The sequence below is a fragment of the Danio rerio genome, chromosome 1, assembly GCF_049306965.1.
Source record: "Danio rerio strain Tuebingen ecotype United States chromosome 1, GRCz12tu, whole genome shotgun sequence".
Lineage (NCBI taxonomy): Eukaryota > Metazoa > Chordata > Actinopteri > Cypriniformes > Danionidae > Danio > Danio rerio.
Genome location: NC_133176.1, coordinates 54,832,501 through 54,848,504, shown reverse-complemented (window position 1 = coordinate 54,848,504; position 16,004 = coordinate 54,832,501). Strand labels below are relative to the sequence as shown.

Here is a 16,004-nt window from a genome sequence, read left to right as displayed (position 1 = left end):
AAACCGCCCACTACTCAATAGGTACTGCATATGAATTTAATCGTACTACTCGGCCGTCATAGAAGTACGTTCTATACAGTATGAATGTGAGCAGTATGAATGGAATTTGGACGTACTACATCTGCCATTTTGTCATGGTCACGTGCCCTACCTGCGTCAGTTGCGTCGCTTCACTCCCATTCATGAATTCTTTCGCGATTCAATAAAAAAAAAAAAAAAAGAATTCTTTCGCGAGGCATCATGGGATAGCGCAGCGTGCATAGGATGCGCACTTCAGAATTTCGCCGGAAGTAGTAGGTCATCTGGGTACTTCTGGCATACTGATTTTCAAATTCTATGAATTCAGACGTACTACTCGGCTCGCATACTGAGTTTAGCGTACTGTATAGTATGGAAGCATGCGGTTGCGGACTACCACAACTGAATTTCTTCTTCGTTCACCCACTCACCTATTATAGATTCCAGGTGTCTGACCAGCGCCCTCTAGTGCCCTGTAGTTCCATTAGAACAGCATTTTTATTTCCATTATTCCATGAATAACTAAAAAACAAGTGCACTGAAAGCCCTAATAAGTTGACTGAACTAAATTAATTGAGTAAACTCCTTGCCTCAATTTAATTGAGTAATGTAGTCTCCTAAAACTTGCATATTTAATTTTTGCCGAATTTGTAGATTGTACTTAAATTAAATTGTTCAGTTCACCAAACTTAGTACCTACTCAATTTAATTGAGACAATGAGCTTACTCAATTTAGTTCATTCAACTTATTAGGGTTTTCAGTGTACTTACTATTAATAAACAGCTAATCAGTAGTTTATTAAGCTAGTAGTGTTAGTTAATGGTTTATTATTACCATGAATTGTGACCTAAGCTAAAGGGGTATCCTAATATGCACGGAGCGTAATATATAGTGTTTAACCCCCACGCTAACTCCAAAATACAGCAACAATAATGGACTAACACACACACACACACACACACATGTTGAGGTATGAATTTTTATGTGAATAAACACACACTAACTGAAAACCAAACACACACACACACACACACACATAGTGTGAATATACATCTCAGCTCACATCAGAACAATCATTAGTACCTTTGAGAATCTGTCCAGATCATCCGAGCCTGTTTACACTGCAGTAAATGTAGTATGAGACACCTTCATCGGCCGTTCGTCGACATCCAGCAGCATTATATACACGTTTGAGCTTGATGCTGGATTGCTTCTATGCAGATTAGATGGCAAACGTCTGTAACAGAGGCTGGTGAAGTGTGATGGTGGCAGCTCAATAAGGACTCTTCACTCGAGTTGAAACACGAGCCTTTGTTTTGACCTTTCAGGCCACTTGAAGATTCACCTGGTCAGCTGAAACGTCCCAGCCCAGAGCGACCACATCCAGGTGTGGAGGCTTTGCTTTTGCTCTATTGTCGTCTGTCTGCACTGATACGCTTGATCTGCCCATCACGGGGAAACAAGACTCCAGGCGGCCATCTTGGATCTGTAGCTGCAGGGTGTCTGTACTGTTGAAAAAAAAAAGTGGTGCTTCAAGTCAAAATCCCTTTTTTTTAAAAAACGAAATCCGTCTGGGTACGTGAGCAAACAATCGATCCTCTCGCTGTAAAAAAGCCTGGAAAAGAGTTGAAATCATGTATGAGGAAACACAACTGGCGACGGCGCGGCCACAAATCAATTCAGCTGTCATTTCTAGCAAAAACAGCCGCTTTCATCTTTATCTTTTTTCCTGTGGGTTGAGACATTAACTGATTGTGATGTCATAAACTGTCTCCACTGAGTAATCGAGTGACTAATTAATCATGGTGGGCGGTTTATACCAGGGTGGTGATGGTGGAAATATGGATTTTGCTTGGTCTGTTTATGTGACAGCTTGATTTCAATGAATGAGAATGAGCGTTTTTTACAGTGATGTCATAGAAGAGCTATTTAAGGCTCTCCATAGAAGCTTTCAGTAATCAGTTCTTAAAATAGCCAGTGTTTTCTTAATGGGATTGAATTCTGGTAACACTTAATAATAATGCTTTATTAGTTAAAGGGATAGTTCATCCAGAAATGAAAATCATTTATTCTTCCTCAACTAGCTCCACACGAGTTTCTTTCTTCGGTTGGATTATTTACTCTCCATTCGCATTTACAAACCTGATTAAAAAAATGAATATCTATAACTATTGACTTCCATAGTAGGAAAAACAAATTCTATGAAAGTCAATGGTTACAGGTCTCCAACATTTCTCAAAATATCTTCTTTCCAAATGCGTATGAGTTTCTTTCGTCGGTTGGGTTATTTACTCGCCATTGGCTTTCACAAACCTGTTTGAAAAAAGCTAAATATCTGTAACCACTGGCTTTCATAACAGTAAAAACAAATACTGTGGAGGTTAATGGTTACAGGTCTCCAACATTTCTCAAAAATCTACTTTCCAAATGCCTATGAGTTTCTTTCTTCTGTTGGATTATTTACTCTCCCTTGGCTTTCACAAACCTGTTTGAAAAAGCTGATGTCTGTAACCATTGACTTCCATAGTAGGAAAAACAAATACTATGGAAGTCGATGGAAACAGGTCTCCAACATTTTTCAAAATATCTTCTCTCTAAAAAGTTATGAGTTTCTTTCTTCTGATGGATTATTTACTCTAACTTCGCTTTCACAAACCTGTTTGATAAGTGTGTACAACCATTGACCAATAGAAAAAAATACATTATATAAGAGTCAATGGTTACAGGTCTCCAACATTTTTAGAAATATCTTCTTTTGTGTTCAACAAACAGGTTTGAGAAATGTCTGCAGCATATAAAACACTTTAGTGGAGACGCATCCTAAGTTATTTTGAAAAATGTAACCTGTAACCATTGACTTCAATATGAAAAACAAATACTATGGAAGTCAATGGTTACAGGTGTCAAACAGTTTCTTTCTTTGAGGTTATTTACTTGCCCTTCGCTTTAATTAACCTGTTTGAAAAAAGCTGAATATCTATAACCATTGGCTTCCATAGTAGGAAAAAACCAAATACTATGGAAGTCAATGGTTACAGGTCTCCAACATTTTTCAAAATATCTTCTAAGTGAATATGAGTTTTTTTCTACGGTTGGGTTATTTACTCAACCTTCGCTTTCACAAACCTGTTTGAAAAAAGCTGAGTATCTGTAACCATTGACTTCCATATTAGTAAAAAACAAACACTATAGTAGTTAATGGTTACAGGTTTCCAACATTTTTCAAAATATCTTCTTTCCAAATGCATATGAGTTTCTTTCTTCTGTTGGGTTATTTACTCTCCCTTCGTTTTCACAAACCTGTTTGAAAAAAGTTGAAAAACTAAAACCATTGACTTCCATAGTAGGAAAAATGAATACTGTGGAAGTCGATGGTTACAGGTCTCCTACATTTTTCAAAATATCTTCTTTTGTGTTCAACAAACAGGTTTGAGAAAGCGAAGGTTGTGTAAATGATGACAAAATTGTCAGTTTTGGGTGAACTATCCCTTTAATATTAACATATATACTAAAATGAAGTATAAACAATACATGTACAGCATTTATTAATCATAATTTAGCATTTATGGGTTATTAATATCCAAAGTTGTGCTTGTTAACATCAGTTAATGCACAGTGCGTTAACATTAACTAACAATTATCAAGTTTATTTTCATAACATAAGCAAAGATGAATAAATGCTGTAATAAATGTATTGTTAATTGTTTGATCATGTTAATAAATACATTAACTAATAGAACCTTATTGTAAAGTGTGACCGAAATGCTAAAATAGTCTTTTTTTGTTATAAAGCTTTCGATAATGTAACCGAACCATCAATTCAAATGCAGAACAATCGGTTCCAACTGGTCATTAAGAGGAAATATAGAAATAAAATATTCAGTTTTAATGTATAAATATTCATTTTAATATAGATATATTAATAAGATTTAATAGGAGATATTTAAGGCTGGATAAATGTGAGCATGCCGGACAATTGTGGCCATTAGCAGGTCAGACAGCAGTAAGAGATGTTTAGAGATGGGGAATCCCTGGTGCAGAGCTGTACCTCTCGTCTGCTGCGTTCAGCAGGATGCCAGGGGTTTGTTTACATGTAGTGCCACTGACTCTCCAGACCCATGTTGACTCCCCCAAGACCACCCAGAGCCGCTAAAAAACACACAGAGAGACACATCAAATCAGAAAACCATCTATAGACATACCTCACAATGCATCTTCCATATTTTGTATTCAAAAGTGTTTTGGTTGGTCAATCGTAAGTAAATATTGTTCATATCTTGCATTCTGTAGACACTGACAAACATATTTTACTTGTTTTATTTTTTTTTGTAGATTTAGATGATTTGATTATTGATACTGATCACAAATATTTAACAGATAAAGTGAAATATTACAAACTAAAATGAAAAGTTTTCTTCTCTATTAAAAAGGTCTTTTTATTCCTATGGTGTAAAGCTGAATTTCCAGCATCATTAAACCAGTCTTCAGTGTCACATGATCATAAATTAGTCTAAAATAATGTTTTTTTTAGTATTATTTACATTATTATTCATTTATTTTCATTTGGCTTATTTATCAGGGGTGGCCACGGCGTAATGAACCACCAACTATTCCAGCATATGTTTTACACAGCTGATGCCCTTCTAGCTGTAATCCAGTATTTGTGAAGACATAAGTACTCATTGTTATTTTTTATCATTATTATAATCACTGTTTAAAACAATTAACCTGTTTTTAAAAATAAAATCTCTGCATTCTATTGATGAAAAGAAATAAATCAAAATTAGTAACATTTTAACACTTGAAACTATTTTATGCATCTCTGCTCAATATAAATATTAAGAACAGACCTTTGCACATAATGTGTACAACATATTCATTCATTTTCTTTTCGGCTTAGTCCCTTTATTAATCTGGGGTCGCCACAGCGGAATGAACCGCCAACTTATCCAGCATATGTTTTAAGCAGTGGATGCCCTTCCAGCTGCAACCCATGACTAGGAAACACCCACACACTCTCATACACACACATACACTACGGAAAATTTAGCTTACCCAATTCACCTATAGCGCATGTCTTTGGACATGTGGGGGAAAACAAAGCACCCTGAGGAAACCCACTCCAACACAGTGAGAGCATGCAAACTCCACACAGAAATGCCAACTGATCCAGCCGGGCTCAAACCAGCAACCTTCTTGCTGTGAGGTGACAGTGCTAACTGAACCACCGTGTCGCTATAATCAAAGTTTTTACTTAGAAATGAATCATTAATTTATTGAATATATTATAAAGCAAGCAGTTGTTTGTTGTCCCTCAAACATAAAAACATTCAGATGTACCTGGTGGTCGGATGCCCATGTGTGACTGTCCGTCCATTACGAAACCTCCCATTGGCTGAGCATCAGGAGTATACGGGCCACTGTGACCTACTGCGCACACACACACACACACACACACACACACACACACACACACACACACACACACACACACACACACACACACACAATATACAAGACATGGTTAGGAAGGACAGTCATAACTCTCCATAACAGCCAACACTTGTCCAGAGGAAAAGTGTAAACAGACGTGATGCGAAAAACACTCCCTTTCCAGTCCAGCAGAGCATTTACCGAAACCAGCCTACAAAAATGAGTCACACCAATTTGAAAAAGCCGGTGCAGTGTGGAGTCCTGGACGATAATGAGCGGGGGGTAGTGTCGCGGACGAAAGTGAACAGTTGGGGAGTCGCGAAAGAAAGTGAAAGTGAACAGCAGAAAGGGGAGGAGGGTGGTTGAGGAGGGGGATCGATAAAATGAGGTGCTGGATCAGATTTCAGAGGTGGCGGATCCGGAGTGTTCCGGCACAAATTAAGCTCTGGTTTTATGGTAATTTACACAGAACATGTTTTTGCATCTAAAAAGTGTAGACGCATCGCTGGCTTTGTGAAGTGCTTCTATAAACGTCAAATAAAATGTTAAAATGTTGTCATGCCACTTTGCTGATGTAAACAGAAGCTTGCAACGCTTGCCCCACCTCCGAATTCTTCTGATTGGTTTTCAATGAGCAGTACTGCGTGTTAAAAATTGATACGCCGTCTAAAAATGCGGTATTCAAAACATGGTACTTCCAAAGATGTAAATGTAAAGATCATGAATGTCAAGCGCATGTTTGCATTGAAAAACAATGGAAAAGTAGTGCATCAGCCAGGCCACTTAGGGTGCTTTTACACCTGCCTTATTTAGTTGGATTGAATCACACTAGAGTTTGTTTTTCCTTTTGGTGCGGTTCGTTTGGGCAGGTGTGAATGCAGCAGTCGTACTCGAGCGCACACCAAAAGCCGACCAAATAAGCGTACCGAGACCTGCTTGAAGAGGTGGTCTCAGTACGCTTTCAAACGAACCCTGGAGCGGTTTGTTTGTGGTGAGAATATGATCCGAACTAAAACAGGTCCAACCGCAAAAAGTACTGCGCCTTTTGGACTAATCCAGCTGCCGTAGGCCGATGCGCTGTGCATCATGGGATATGGAGGAAAAATATTTGTTGACAGCCTTTTACCAACAGAGAGAGAGAGGGGAAAACATTACCTGATGGATTGTTGGTAATATTTTCGCAAGATGAGCATGTCGCAGTTTAGCTAAATTAATTCACGCCTCATTCTGAAGTGACGAGCGATGCATTGTTTTCCAGCCGCAGCTGCGCTTCATTCTCGAAATGTATAGTTTGCCTGAAGCAGGCATATAATCAGTCAGCGCAGTCGCTCCTCCAGAGAAAAAGCTACATTTTGTGTCTGCCGCTTTGTTTACTTGCAGGAGTTCATTGGCATTTTCCTGCACGTGAATTCTGACCAATCAATAAGCAGTTTAGGAACTATGTTCAACAACATCTGGCCAATGAGAGATGTGGATTTTGTCAGATGACTGCATTTTGGTTCGTTTCAACTGGTTCAGACCAAAGCCAGCAGTGTGGTGTAAAAACAACCCAAAGACAGCAGAAAATGCAACAATGGATCATTTATTTCCCTTGGTCCCGACCAAATGAACCGAACTACAGATGTGAAAGCACCCTTAGGGCCTACTCACACTATGCCATCCGTACCGTGCCCAGGCCCGTTTCCCGGATCGTTTGAGAAGTGTGAGTGCGCCTAATCGGGCTCAAGCACGGTTTACTTGGCCGGCCCTGGCCCGGTCGGAAGAGGTGGGCCTGAGCGCGGTTCACTTGGGCTTTGGCACAGTACGCTTGTGTGTGAGTGCAAAACGCGCCAAAGCCCGAAACTGAAAGCGAGACGTGACTTTTAAGGGTCTGTTTCAAATGGATTTATTAATAATTCTTACTATTCAGTAAACGCAAACTGCCGTAGTTTATTAAAGACGCAAACCCCTTACTGCACGACAGCTGCGCACCTTCAGCAAACCTCCTCATTCCTGCAGCACGAGGTCTTTATGATTGTTTATGAGCGCAAAAAGTGGCGGATCTGTTCGGCGAAATATCTGACTGCGTGTCCCCGCATCTCTAAGGACTGTTTGGCGAAATATTTGACGGCATATCAAACGACTGAAACGATATAACTAGAGAAATCTCCACTGCGCTGCTGAGTGAGAGAGCGCTTCTCACTGAACAGCGTAGCAGAGATGACGTAAGCGTGCCGAAGCCCGTTTGTGGTGTGAGCGCGGGCCGTCGGGGGAGACGGGAGGGGGGACAAGCGTGCTTTGGCCCGGTTCGAGGCAACTGTACCTAGTGTGAGTACGGCCTAAGACTGTACTTATCTCATCAATTGAAATTTCAGAACTTGTTCATTTGATCCTGTGTTAAAAAACATACTTTTCACGGTGTAAATCATGCACACATAGTCATACCCCCCCCTCCTCCCACACACAAATTCAACGCAATAATCAAATCCATGCATCTAATTCGTGTTTGCATAAACCACTCATTTAAATATTTGTACACATAGCACGTGATAACTTGTTCTAGATGAATGGCTTAGCTTTTCATACAGCTGAACTCTGAGAATTGAAACGCTAATGATTTAAGTACTTGCTCAATAGCTTCACACAGGTGAGTGGGCTTGACAAACCACTGCCGAGAAACCCCAGCATCTGTTTAACTGTTTTCTCACTAGTGAAGTGTTCAGCTTTTCCTCCATTAAAGTCCCCCATGTAAAAAGCAAATCCGCCAAAATAGAGCCCTTAATGTTTCTGTATTCTTCACACAGGTCAGTGGGCTTAACAAACCACCTGTATGAGACACTCTTTTTACTCTTTACTCTCCTTATGCACCAAATACTTTACTAAAGAACTGCTAAACTAAGTTAGACCTGTCATGGCATCTATATATTTCCACTATGATGATTTAAAGTGCTTCTTATGTCCTCATTTGTAAGTGGCTTTGGATAAAAGCATCTGTTAAATGAATGAATGTAAACATGCCTGCTCTGTTGGACTGGTCAATCATCGGCTGGACGATTCTCCTCCTGGCGTTGATAAACCTGATGGAGAAAAAGAAAGAAAAAGGCTGAAAAATGCACAATAAAAGCACATTATTTTTTTTTGTTAACATTATTGGCCTAAAGTGTTAACACAGTGCCAACATGCCGCTCATTAAACATTCAGTTTGTGTATAAAAAAAACAACAACAACAGCATAATGCTATTTATGCCCTCCGGACTATTTATATGTGATTTTGTCTCCATCATTCTTCAAAATATCTTCTTTTGTGCTCAACAGAAGACAAAAACGGACAGAATATTCAGTTTTGTTTGAACTGTCCCTTTAAAACCAAATATACATTTTTATGAACACAACCTAGCAACCACCCAAAACATGCTTCTGCCTTGGCGCCAAATTTTGCATGGCTGACATTCACTTCAGAACACACACACACACACATACACACACACATACACACACACAAAAGTCTAGTTTATTTTAGCACCGAACATAAATTAGCCCCGAACTTCAATGCTTTCGGCGTTTATTCCCATGCTATGCTTGACCTGCGACCCGGTGACTCTGTGACCTCACACCCCAGGCCGCTCTGCTCTTTCTCAGTGTAAAACATGCGCTGTGACCTCTGACCGCCGAGTGCCACGACAGCAGTCCACACATGATTAATGAGCGCTGCGCGTCAGTCCAGGTGCTGCGCTTCACAGAGCGAGAGGAGCTGAACTTCTGCTGCAGAGGAAGTCAATTACACACACACACACACACACACACACACACACACACACTGCCAAAGGTGACCAGATTACAAACGCTAACCACCATATTCTGCACATTTCTGCATCTACAGTTGAAGGCAAAATTATTCGCCCACTAACTATTTTATATATATATATATTTATATATATATATATATATATATATATATATATATATATATATATATATATATATATATATATATATATATATATATATATATACATACATACATACATACATATACATATATATATATATAGTGTAGGTTAACTATGTTTATATATAAAGGGTTCATACACATATTTACTACTAAATTTCCAGGAGTTTTTCAAAACTTTCAGGTAAATATTCATGACCTAATGTTTCATGTAATGTTTACGTACATGTGGTAAATAAGAAAAATGTATGTTCAAATATATTACAGCATATCAAAAAAATATGTGACAATTTATGTATTTTGTATATTTTTTTACCTGTAAAATAGTTTTTAGAAAATATCCTGTGAGATTTTTTTTTAATGCTGGCTTGTGTCTTTCTAAAAAAATCTTAATAGGGCTAATAGTATTGACTTTAATAATGTAAAAGTTCATTTAAACTGTAATAACATTTCACAATATTACTGCTTTTACGGTATTTCTTAATGATTACATCAGCCTTTTTGTGGAAGGCAAGGCAAGGCAAGTTTATTTATATAGCACATTTCATACACAATAGCAATTCAAAGTGCTTTACATAAACAAGAATAAAAGAAACAAGTAAAATAAAAATAAAAACAAATAATAAAAATGCGTAAAAACAAAACAAAACATAAAAACAGGTAAAATGTGATATGAAAGAATGAAGAAGAAGAGAAAAACATGATAGTTCAAACAGGAAAACATTTAACTTTAAAATATTTAAGCAACTTCAATTAAACCTTATTTTAATTAAAAAGTCCACATGAACCAGAAGCTTCAACGTTTTTTTTTTTATATTGTGACACAGTTCCTGGAGAAGCGCAATATTAACTGAGAAAACAGTGGCCGTGGTTGTTGTTTTTTCTGCTATGAACTGATTGGATGTAGTAAATTAGGCATTTCATTCAGAAAGATCCAGAAAAGGGTTTTAGAAGAGTTATTAAAGCCCAACAGACTCCTCCTCCTCACCATTTTTGTTTGTTGTCAAAACTGTCAGTCGAAGGGGCGTGGTTAAGTATGTTAAGCCACGCCCAATACCTCAAACAGACCTAATCTGAGAATTTAACCGAAAACAAACAGAAAATGCATTTTCAGATTTCAATTAAACATTACAAAGGCAAACTTTTTTATCGTAATGACACGCACAGATTAAATGTTCAACACAAAACTATAATTGCGAGCTAACAAAATCAATATGGTTAGTTTTGATTTATGTGTACTTTAAGTAGTCAACTTTTGTTTTTAACCATATTATAAACACTGCAGCATCTCCCGCTCCGCCCGTTCACTGACCAATCACAAAGCGGAGCCCAATGCACAGCGCTTTAAAAGCTGACCCCACACTGAACCCCTCTTCTCACCACGAGACCACGTTTACGAGCTTCATGCCTCTGCCTGTTCGTTGCAAACACACACACACACTCATACAAACACACACTCGTACACGGCCCGACATGCACGCCAAACACATAACAACGCTACGCAGCAAGTCAAATATTTGGGGGCCCTGTCTTTTGCACAAGGGAGCAAAGAAACACACAGTATACTTTCAGTCCACAATCCAACACTCAACACAACTGCAGGACCACATAGAGTTAAATATGATGGTGTACTGACGTAGTATACAATGCAAATTAAATTAATGTAAAAATATGAAAAATAATAAATAAGTAAAATGGAAGTATTTAGTATTTTAACACAGGGGGTTTTTCTTTTGTTTATAGTCAATTTAAAAGTGTTATATTAAATTCTATATATTTTATTTGAGTATATTTTATATTATATTTTATTATATTATTTTATATTATATTATATTTTATTATATATTATATAATATTATATCATATAATATTATTATATTATATTATATTATGTTATTTTATATTATATTATATTATATTATATTATATTATAATATATTATATTATGTTATGTTATACATTTTCCTTCAGCTTACTCCCTTATTTATCAGATGTCACCACAATGGAATGAACTGCCAACTAATCCAGCATATATATTACACATGGAATGCCCTTCTAGCTGCAACCCAGTTCTGTAGAATATTCTGTTCTATTTTATTCTATTCTATTCTATTCTATTCTATTCTATTCTATTCTATTCCACTTCTCTTTTGATTTTTTATTTAATTTTATAAATAAAGAAGCTGTTTGCAATTTTGCCATCAACCTGACTACGCTAAATGTAATATTTAAAAATATTACAAATATTTTTTGCGAGCCATAAAATTCTATTATTAATAATTTAGCAAAAGTTTTTTTCCTGTATTTTACTCCACAATAATCAGTACATTTAATGTTTTTAAAGCTCATATAAACAAACATAATCGTTTTTAATCTATTATATTTTTATATTTTGTTATATTGCAATCCCTAGATTAAATATAAGAAATTAATAGATGATTATATGACACCTGACAGAAACTAACAGAAATAACTTTTAAAAATGTAATCAAATTTAATCATTTTCAGATGAACGGATTTATTTAGCTATTTTTCAAGCACAAATAGCAAAAGATAAATATCTGCCTGAAATGTTCATTCATGTTTAGGTATTTTCTTCATATTTTTAAATAAAACATTTTTTGTTCATAAATATAAAACAAAAATTATTATTAATTCTATACACTGTAAAAATGATATGACAAAAAGTCGAGAGAACAAATGTTTTCATGTTACTTTAACTTCAATAAGTGAGTCAATAAGTTTAACTTAATATTTTTAGTCAGTCTGACTAATGCAGCGGTTCTCAATTCCAGTCCTCTGGTCCTTTAACTTGAAATGACTTGATTAAAATAAGTTAAAGAATGTAAAAACGGTTTGTGATATAATTTTTTAACGCAGTGCATGTTTCAAAGCAAAAGCAACAGATTGTTTTAATGTGCTCTCAGACGTTTGGACTGGAGCACACATTCCTGCGCCTCACAGTTTACATGAATCCACCCTGTGATATTTGTAGCCTATTGAACCTAAAAGTCATCAAGAAACGTTGCTGTCTGGAAAGCGGAGACAGAAAGTGTTCTTCTGCTGGCGGTGTATGCAGTGAGGTCAGTGGGAGGACAGTGTTCCTCTTTATGAGTGTGTGTGTGTTTAAATAAACCGCTCCAGCTGTTCGCTGTGATAATTTCTGTTTAATTTGACAGCAGCTCGTTTTCGCCCTCACCTGTTTCCTCCGCTTCAGACTCGCTCTCGGCTCTTGCTTTTGTTGGCTTTTCAGGAGCGACTAATGTCTTTTCATTCTGCTCGCTCGGATGATAATTAGTTGTCATTTTTGATCAGGAAGGGGCTCTGGAGGTTTGCATATTGTTTACGCCGATGAGCCAAAAGCCATTTGAGAAAACGTTCTGCTGATTAAAATGTACTTCATGTAATAAAATCTGAACTAACGACTTTTATTAGTCACAGATAAATAATTAGACATGACTCAATTAATCTGAGTATGCAAACATGACTTTTTTTTACAAGCTTCTATACTGTAAAAAATTCAAGGTTCCACACAAAACCTTCTTGTTGTCCCAACACAAACTGATTAGGTTAAATTAATTTTGTTTACAAATTTAAGTGGATTAAACATGAAACAATTAAGTTGAACCACCAAAATTTTAAATAAGTTTGAACAAGCAGCAAAAATCATGTATTAAGTGTAGATGAAAGTGGAATTATTTAGAAGATAAAATTTAAACAAATTCTAATTATTAAGTAATTACAATTTAAACTTGAAAAATTAAACAGGATTTCCAATTTTGTTGTTGCAAATGTTTTTGTTTTTTTTATTGGTTTTTGTGATGTCTGGTGAGGGTTTGCTTTGGTAGAAAGTTTGACTTATTATTACAAGCAAACTGCAAGAAACAGGTTGGAATAAACATATTTATGATATATAAGAGCAGAAATTTTTAAATGTTTGTTGTTTTACTTTTAAACAGGCAAGAGTGGAACATAAAAAGGAAAAATAAGATAAATTATTTTTATTTTTTATAAAATCTAGACAGAAGTACAACATATCTCAAGGAAATTTTGAAATATTTGATTTATTTAACAGAGTTAGTTTTTTATGTCATTATTAAGGTATAAAAAAGAACATAGATACCACCAAAAAGAAAGGTACTACCTCAGTGAAAGCTTGCGTACCTTTATTTCTCAGAGTGTACAGTTGAAGTCAGAATTATTAACCCTGTTTATTTTTTCCCCAATTTCTGTTTACCAGAGAGCAGATTTTTTTCAGCACATTTCTAATAATAATAATTTTAATAACTCATTTCTAAAAACTGATTTATTTTTATCTTTGCCATGATGACAATAAATAATATTTGACTAGATATTTTTCAAGACACTTCTATACAGCTTAAAGTGACATTTAAAGGCTTAACCAGGTTAATTAGGTTAACTAGGCAGGTTAGGCTTTAGCATAAAGGGGCTAATAATATTGAACTTAAAGTGGTTTAAAAATTAAAAACTGCTTTTATTTTAGCTGAAATTGAACAAATAAATACCATTAATAAAATTTTTAAAAAGAAAAAAAAAACCAAAAGGGGGCAAATTCTGACTTCAACTGTATATATTAGGGATGGGCAAATAATTAAAATAGTCATTCAGGTCATATAATCAATCTAAATTTTCCAGGACAATCTTTTCATTTACTTTCCATATCACATATGGAGTCAAGTTAACCCGGTTCTGTTAAACACTGAGGCTGAATTATACTTGTGTGGCCATTTTGCAGCTACATCTGATCTTTGTTCAAGCAGGGCCATGAGCCTTTGCACTGCATTGATGATGATTAGAAGCTGTGCCAGATATGTCTTGAGACGGCATATAATAATAGTAATAATAACAACAACAACAACAACAACAACAACAATAATAATAATAATACAATAACATTAACAACTATAACTATAATAATAATAAAACAATAATAATAACAAAAACATTAACAACATCATTAACAATAATAATAATAATATTAATAATAATAATAATAACATTAATAATAATAATAATAACATTAACTACAATAATAACAATAACAACAATAATAACAATAACATTAACAACAACAATAATAATAATAATATTAACCATAATATTAACAACAATAAAAACGATAACATTAACAATAATAACAATAATAATAATAATAACATTAACAACTATAATTATAATAATTATATTAAAGTGCGTAATATTAAAGGAAAAATCTGCGCATGAAGAACGCTGATAAATGTGTGTAATGGAGCACAGTTAGCATAGCAAAACAGATACGCTATCAGCTTAAAGGAAGATAGCGAGAAGAAGAAAAAAACGCTTCCCGTATCTGTGGCTCTCGATGGCCAAGGCTGTGAGCTCAGTCAAACAAACAACTGAAAAAGACTTGAAACATGGAGAGAACGTGGTATTACTGCATTAACCGAGGGCTGAGAGCTGCTGCGAGGGGAGCTATTGTTAGTGCGACCACAATGTGTTTTTGTGTGGTGAATTATGGGCTGCCGAGAGCAAAAGCCATAGAAACTCAACAGACATTGAGAAACCAAACACTCCGACTATAAAAACAAGCCTGCTGAGTTTCTTTAAGTGATCTGTCTGCCTGCCTGTCTGTATGATTGCCTGTCTATCTCTCTATTTGTCTATCTGTCTGTGTACCTACCTACCTATCTATCTAGCTACCTATCTCTCTGCCTGCCTGCCTATCTATCCCTCCATCCATCCATCTATCCATTCATCCATCCATCCATCCATCCATCCATTCATCCATCCATCCATCCATCCATCCATCCATCCATCCATCCATCCATCCATCCATCCATCCATCCATCCATCCATCCATCCATCCATCTATCTATCTATCTATCTATCTATCTATCTATCTATCTATCTATCTATCTATCTATCTATCTATCTATCTATCTATCTATCTACCTGTCTGTCTGTCTGTCTGTTTGTCTGTCTATTTGATTACTTGTGTATTTACCTGTCTGTCTATCTATCTGTCTGTCTATCTAACTACTCGTGTAATATCTGTCTGTCTATTTGTCTATCTATCAACCTGTCTATCTATCTGTAAGTCTGTCTATCGATCGGTCTGTCTATCTGTATGCCTGTCTATCTGACTACTTGTCTATTTACCTGTCTGTCTATCTGTCTGTCTATTTGTCGGTCTATCGATCTGTCTATCTGCCTGCATGTCTATCTATCTATCTGACTGCCTGTCTGTCTGTCTATCTATCTGTCTATCTGTATGTCTGTCAATCTATCTATCTGTCTGACTGCCTGACTGTCTATTTGTCTGTCTGTCTGTCTGTCTATCTGACTACTTGTCTATTTACCTCTCTGTCTGTCCATCTATCTGGCTGTCTGTATATCTGCTAGTCTGTCTATTTGACTACTCGTCTATTGACCTGTCTGTCTGTCTATCTATCTGACTTTTTGTCTGTCCATCTATCTGTCCATCTATCTGTCTGTCTATCTATATATCTGTCTGTCTGACTACTCTGTTTACCTGTTTGTCTATCTATCTATCTATCTATCTATCTATCTATCTATCTATCTATCTATCTATCTATCTATCTATCTATCTATCTATCTATCTAT

The 16,004-nt window shown here is 36.0% G+C and overlaps 1 protein-coding gene across 12 annotated transcripts in view; it reads right to left on the bottom strand.

Annotated features, from left to right (window-relative positions):
• Positions 1–984: 984 nt before the first annotated feature.
• meis1a (Meis homeobox 1 a) overlaps positions 985–16,004 on the bottom strand; it is an 89,455-nt gene continuing 74,435 nt past the window's right edge. For 3 of the 12 annotated variants that reach the window (XM_073952373.1, XM_073952397.1, NM_131897.2), the window contains 4 exons: positions 8,450–8,508; positions 5,360–5,449; positions 4,068–4,168; positions 985–1,634 (listed from right to left, as the gene is read on the bottom strand). In XM_073952373.1, coding sequence (XP_073808474.1) covers positions 4,107–4,168; positions 5,360–5,449; positions 8,450–8,508 — 211 coding nt within the window. In that variant the 3' untranslated portion in view covers positions 985–1,634; positions 4,068–4,106. The remainder of the gene's footprint in view (positions 1,635–4,067; positions 4,169–5,359; positions 5,450–8,449; positions 8,509–16,004) is intronic. The other 9 variants (XM_073952383.1, XM_073952422.1, XM_005160124.5 and 6 more) reach the window with 3 other exon arrangements.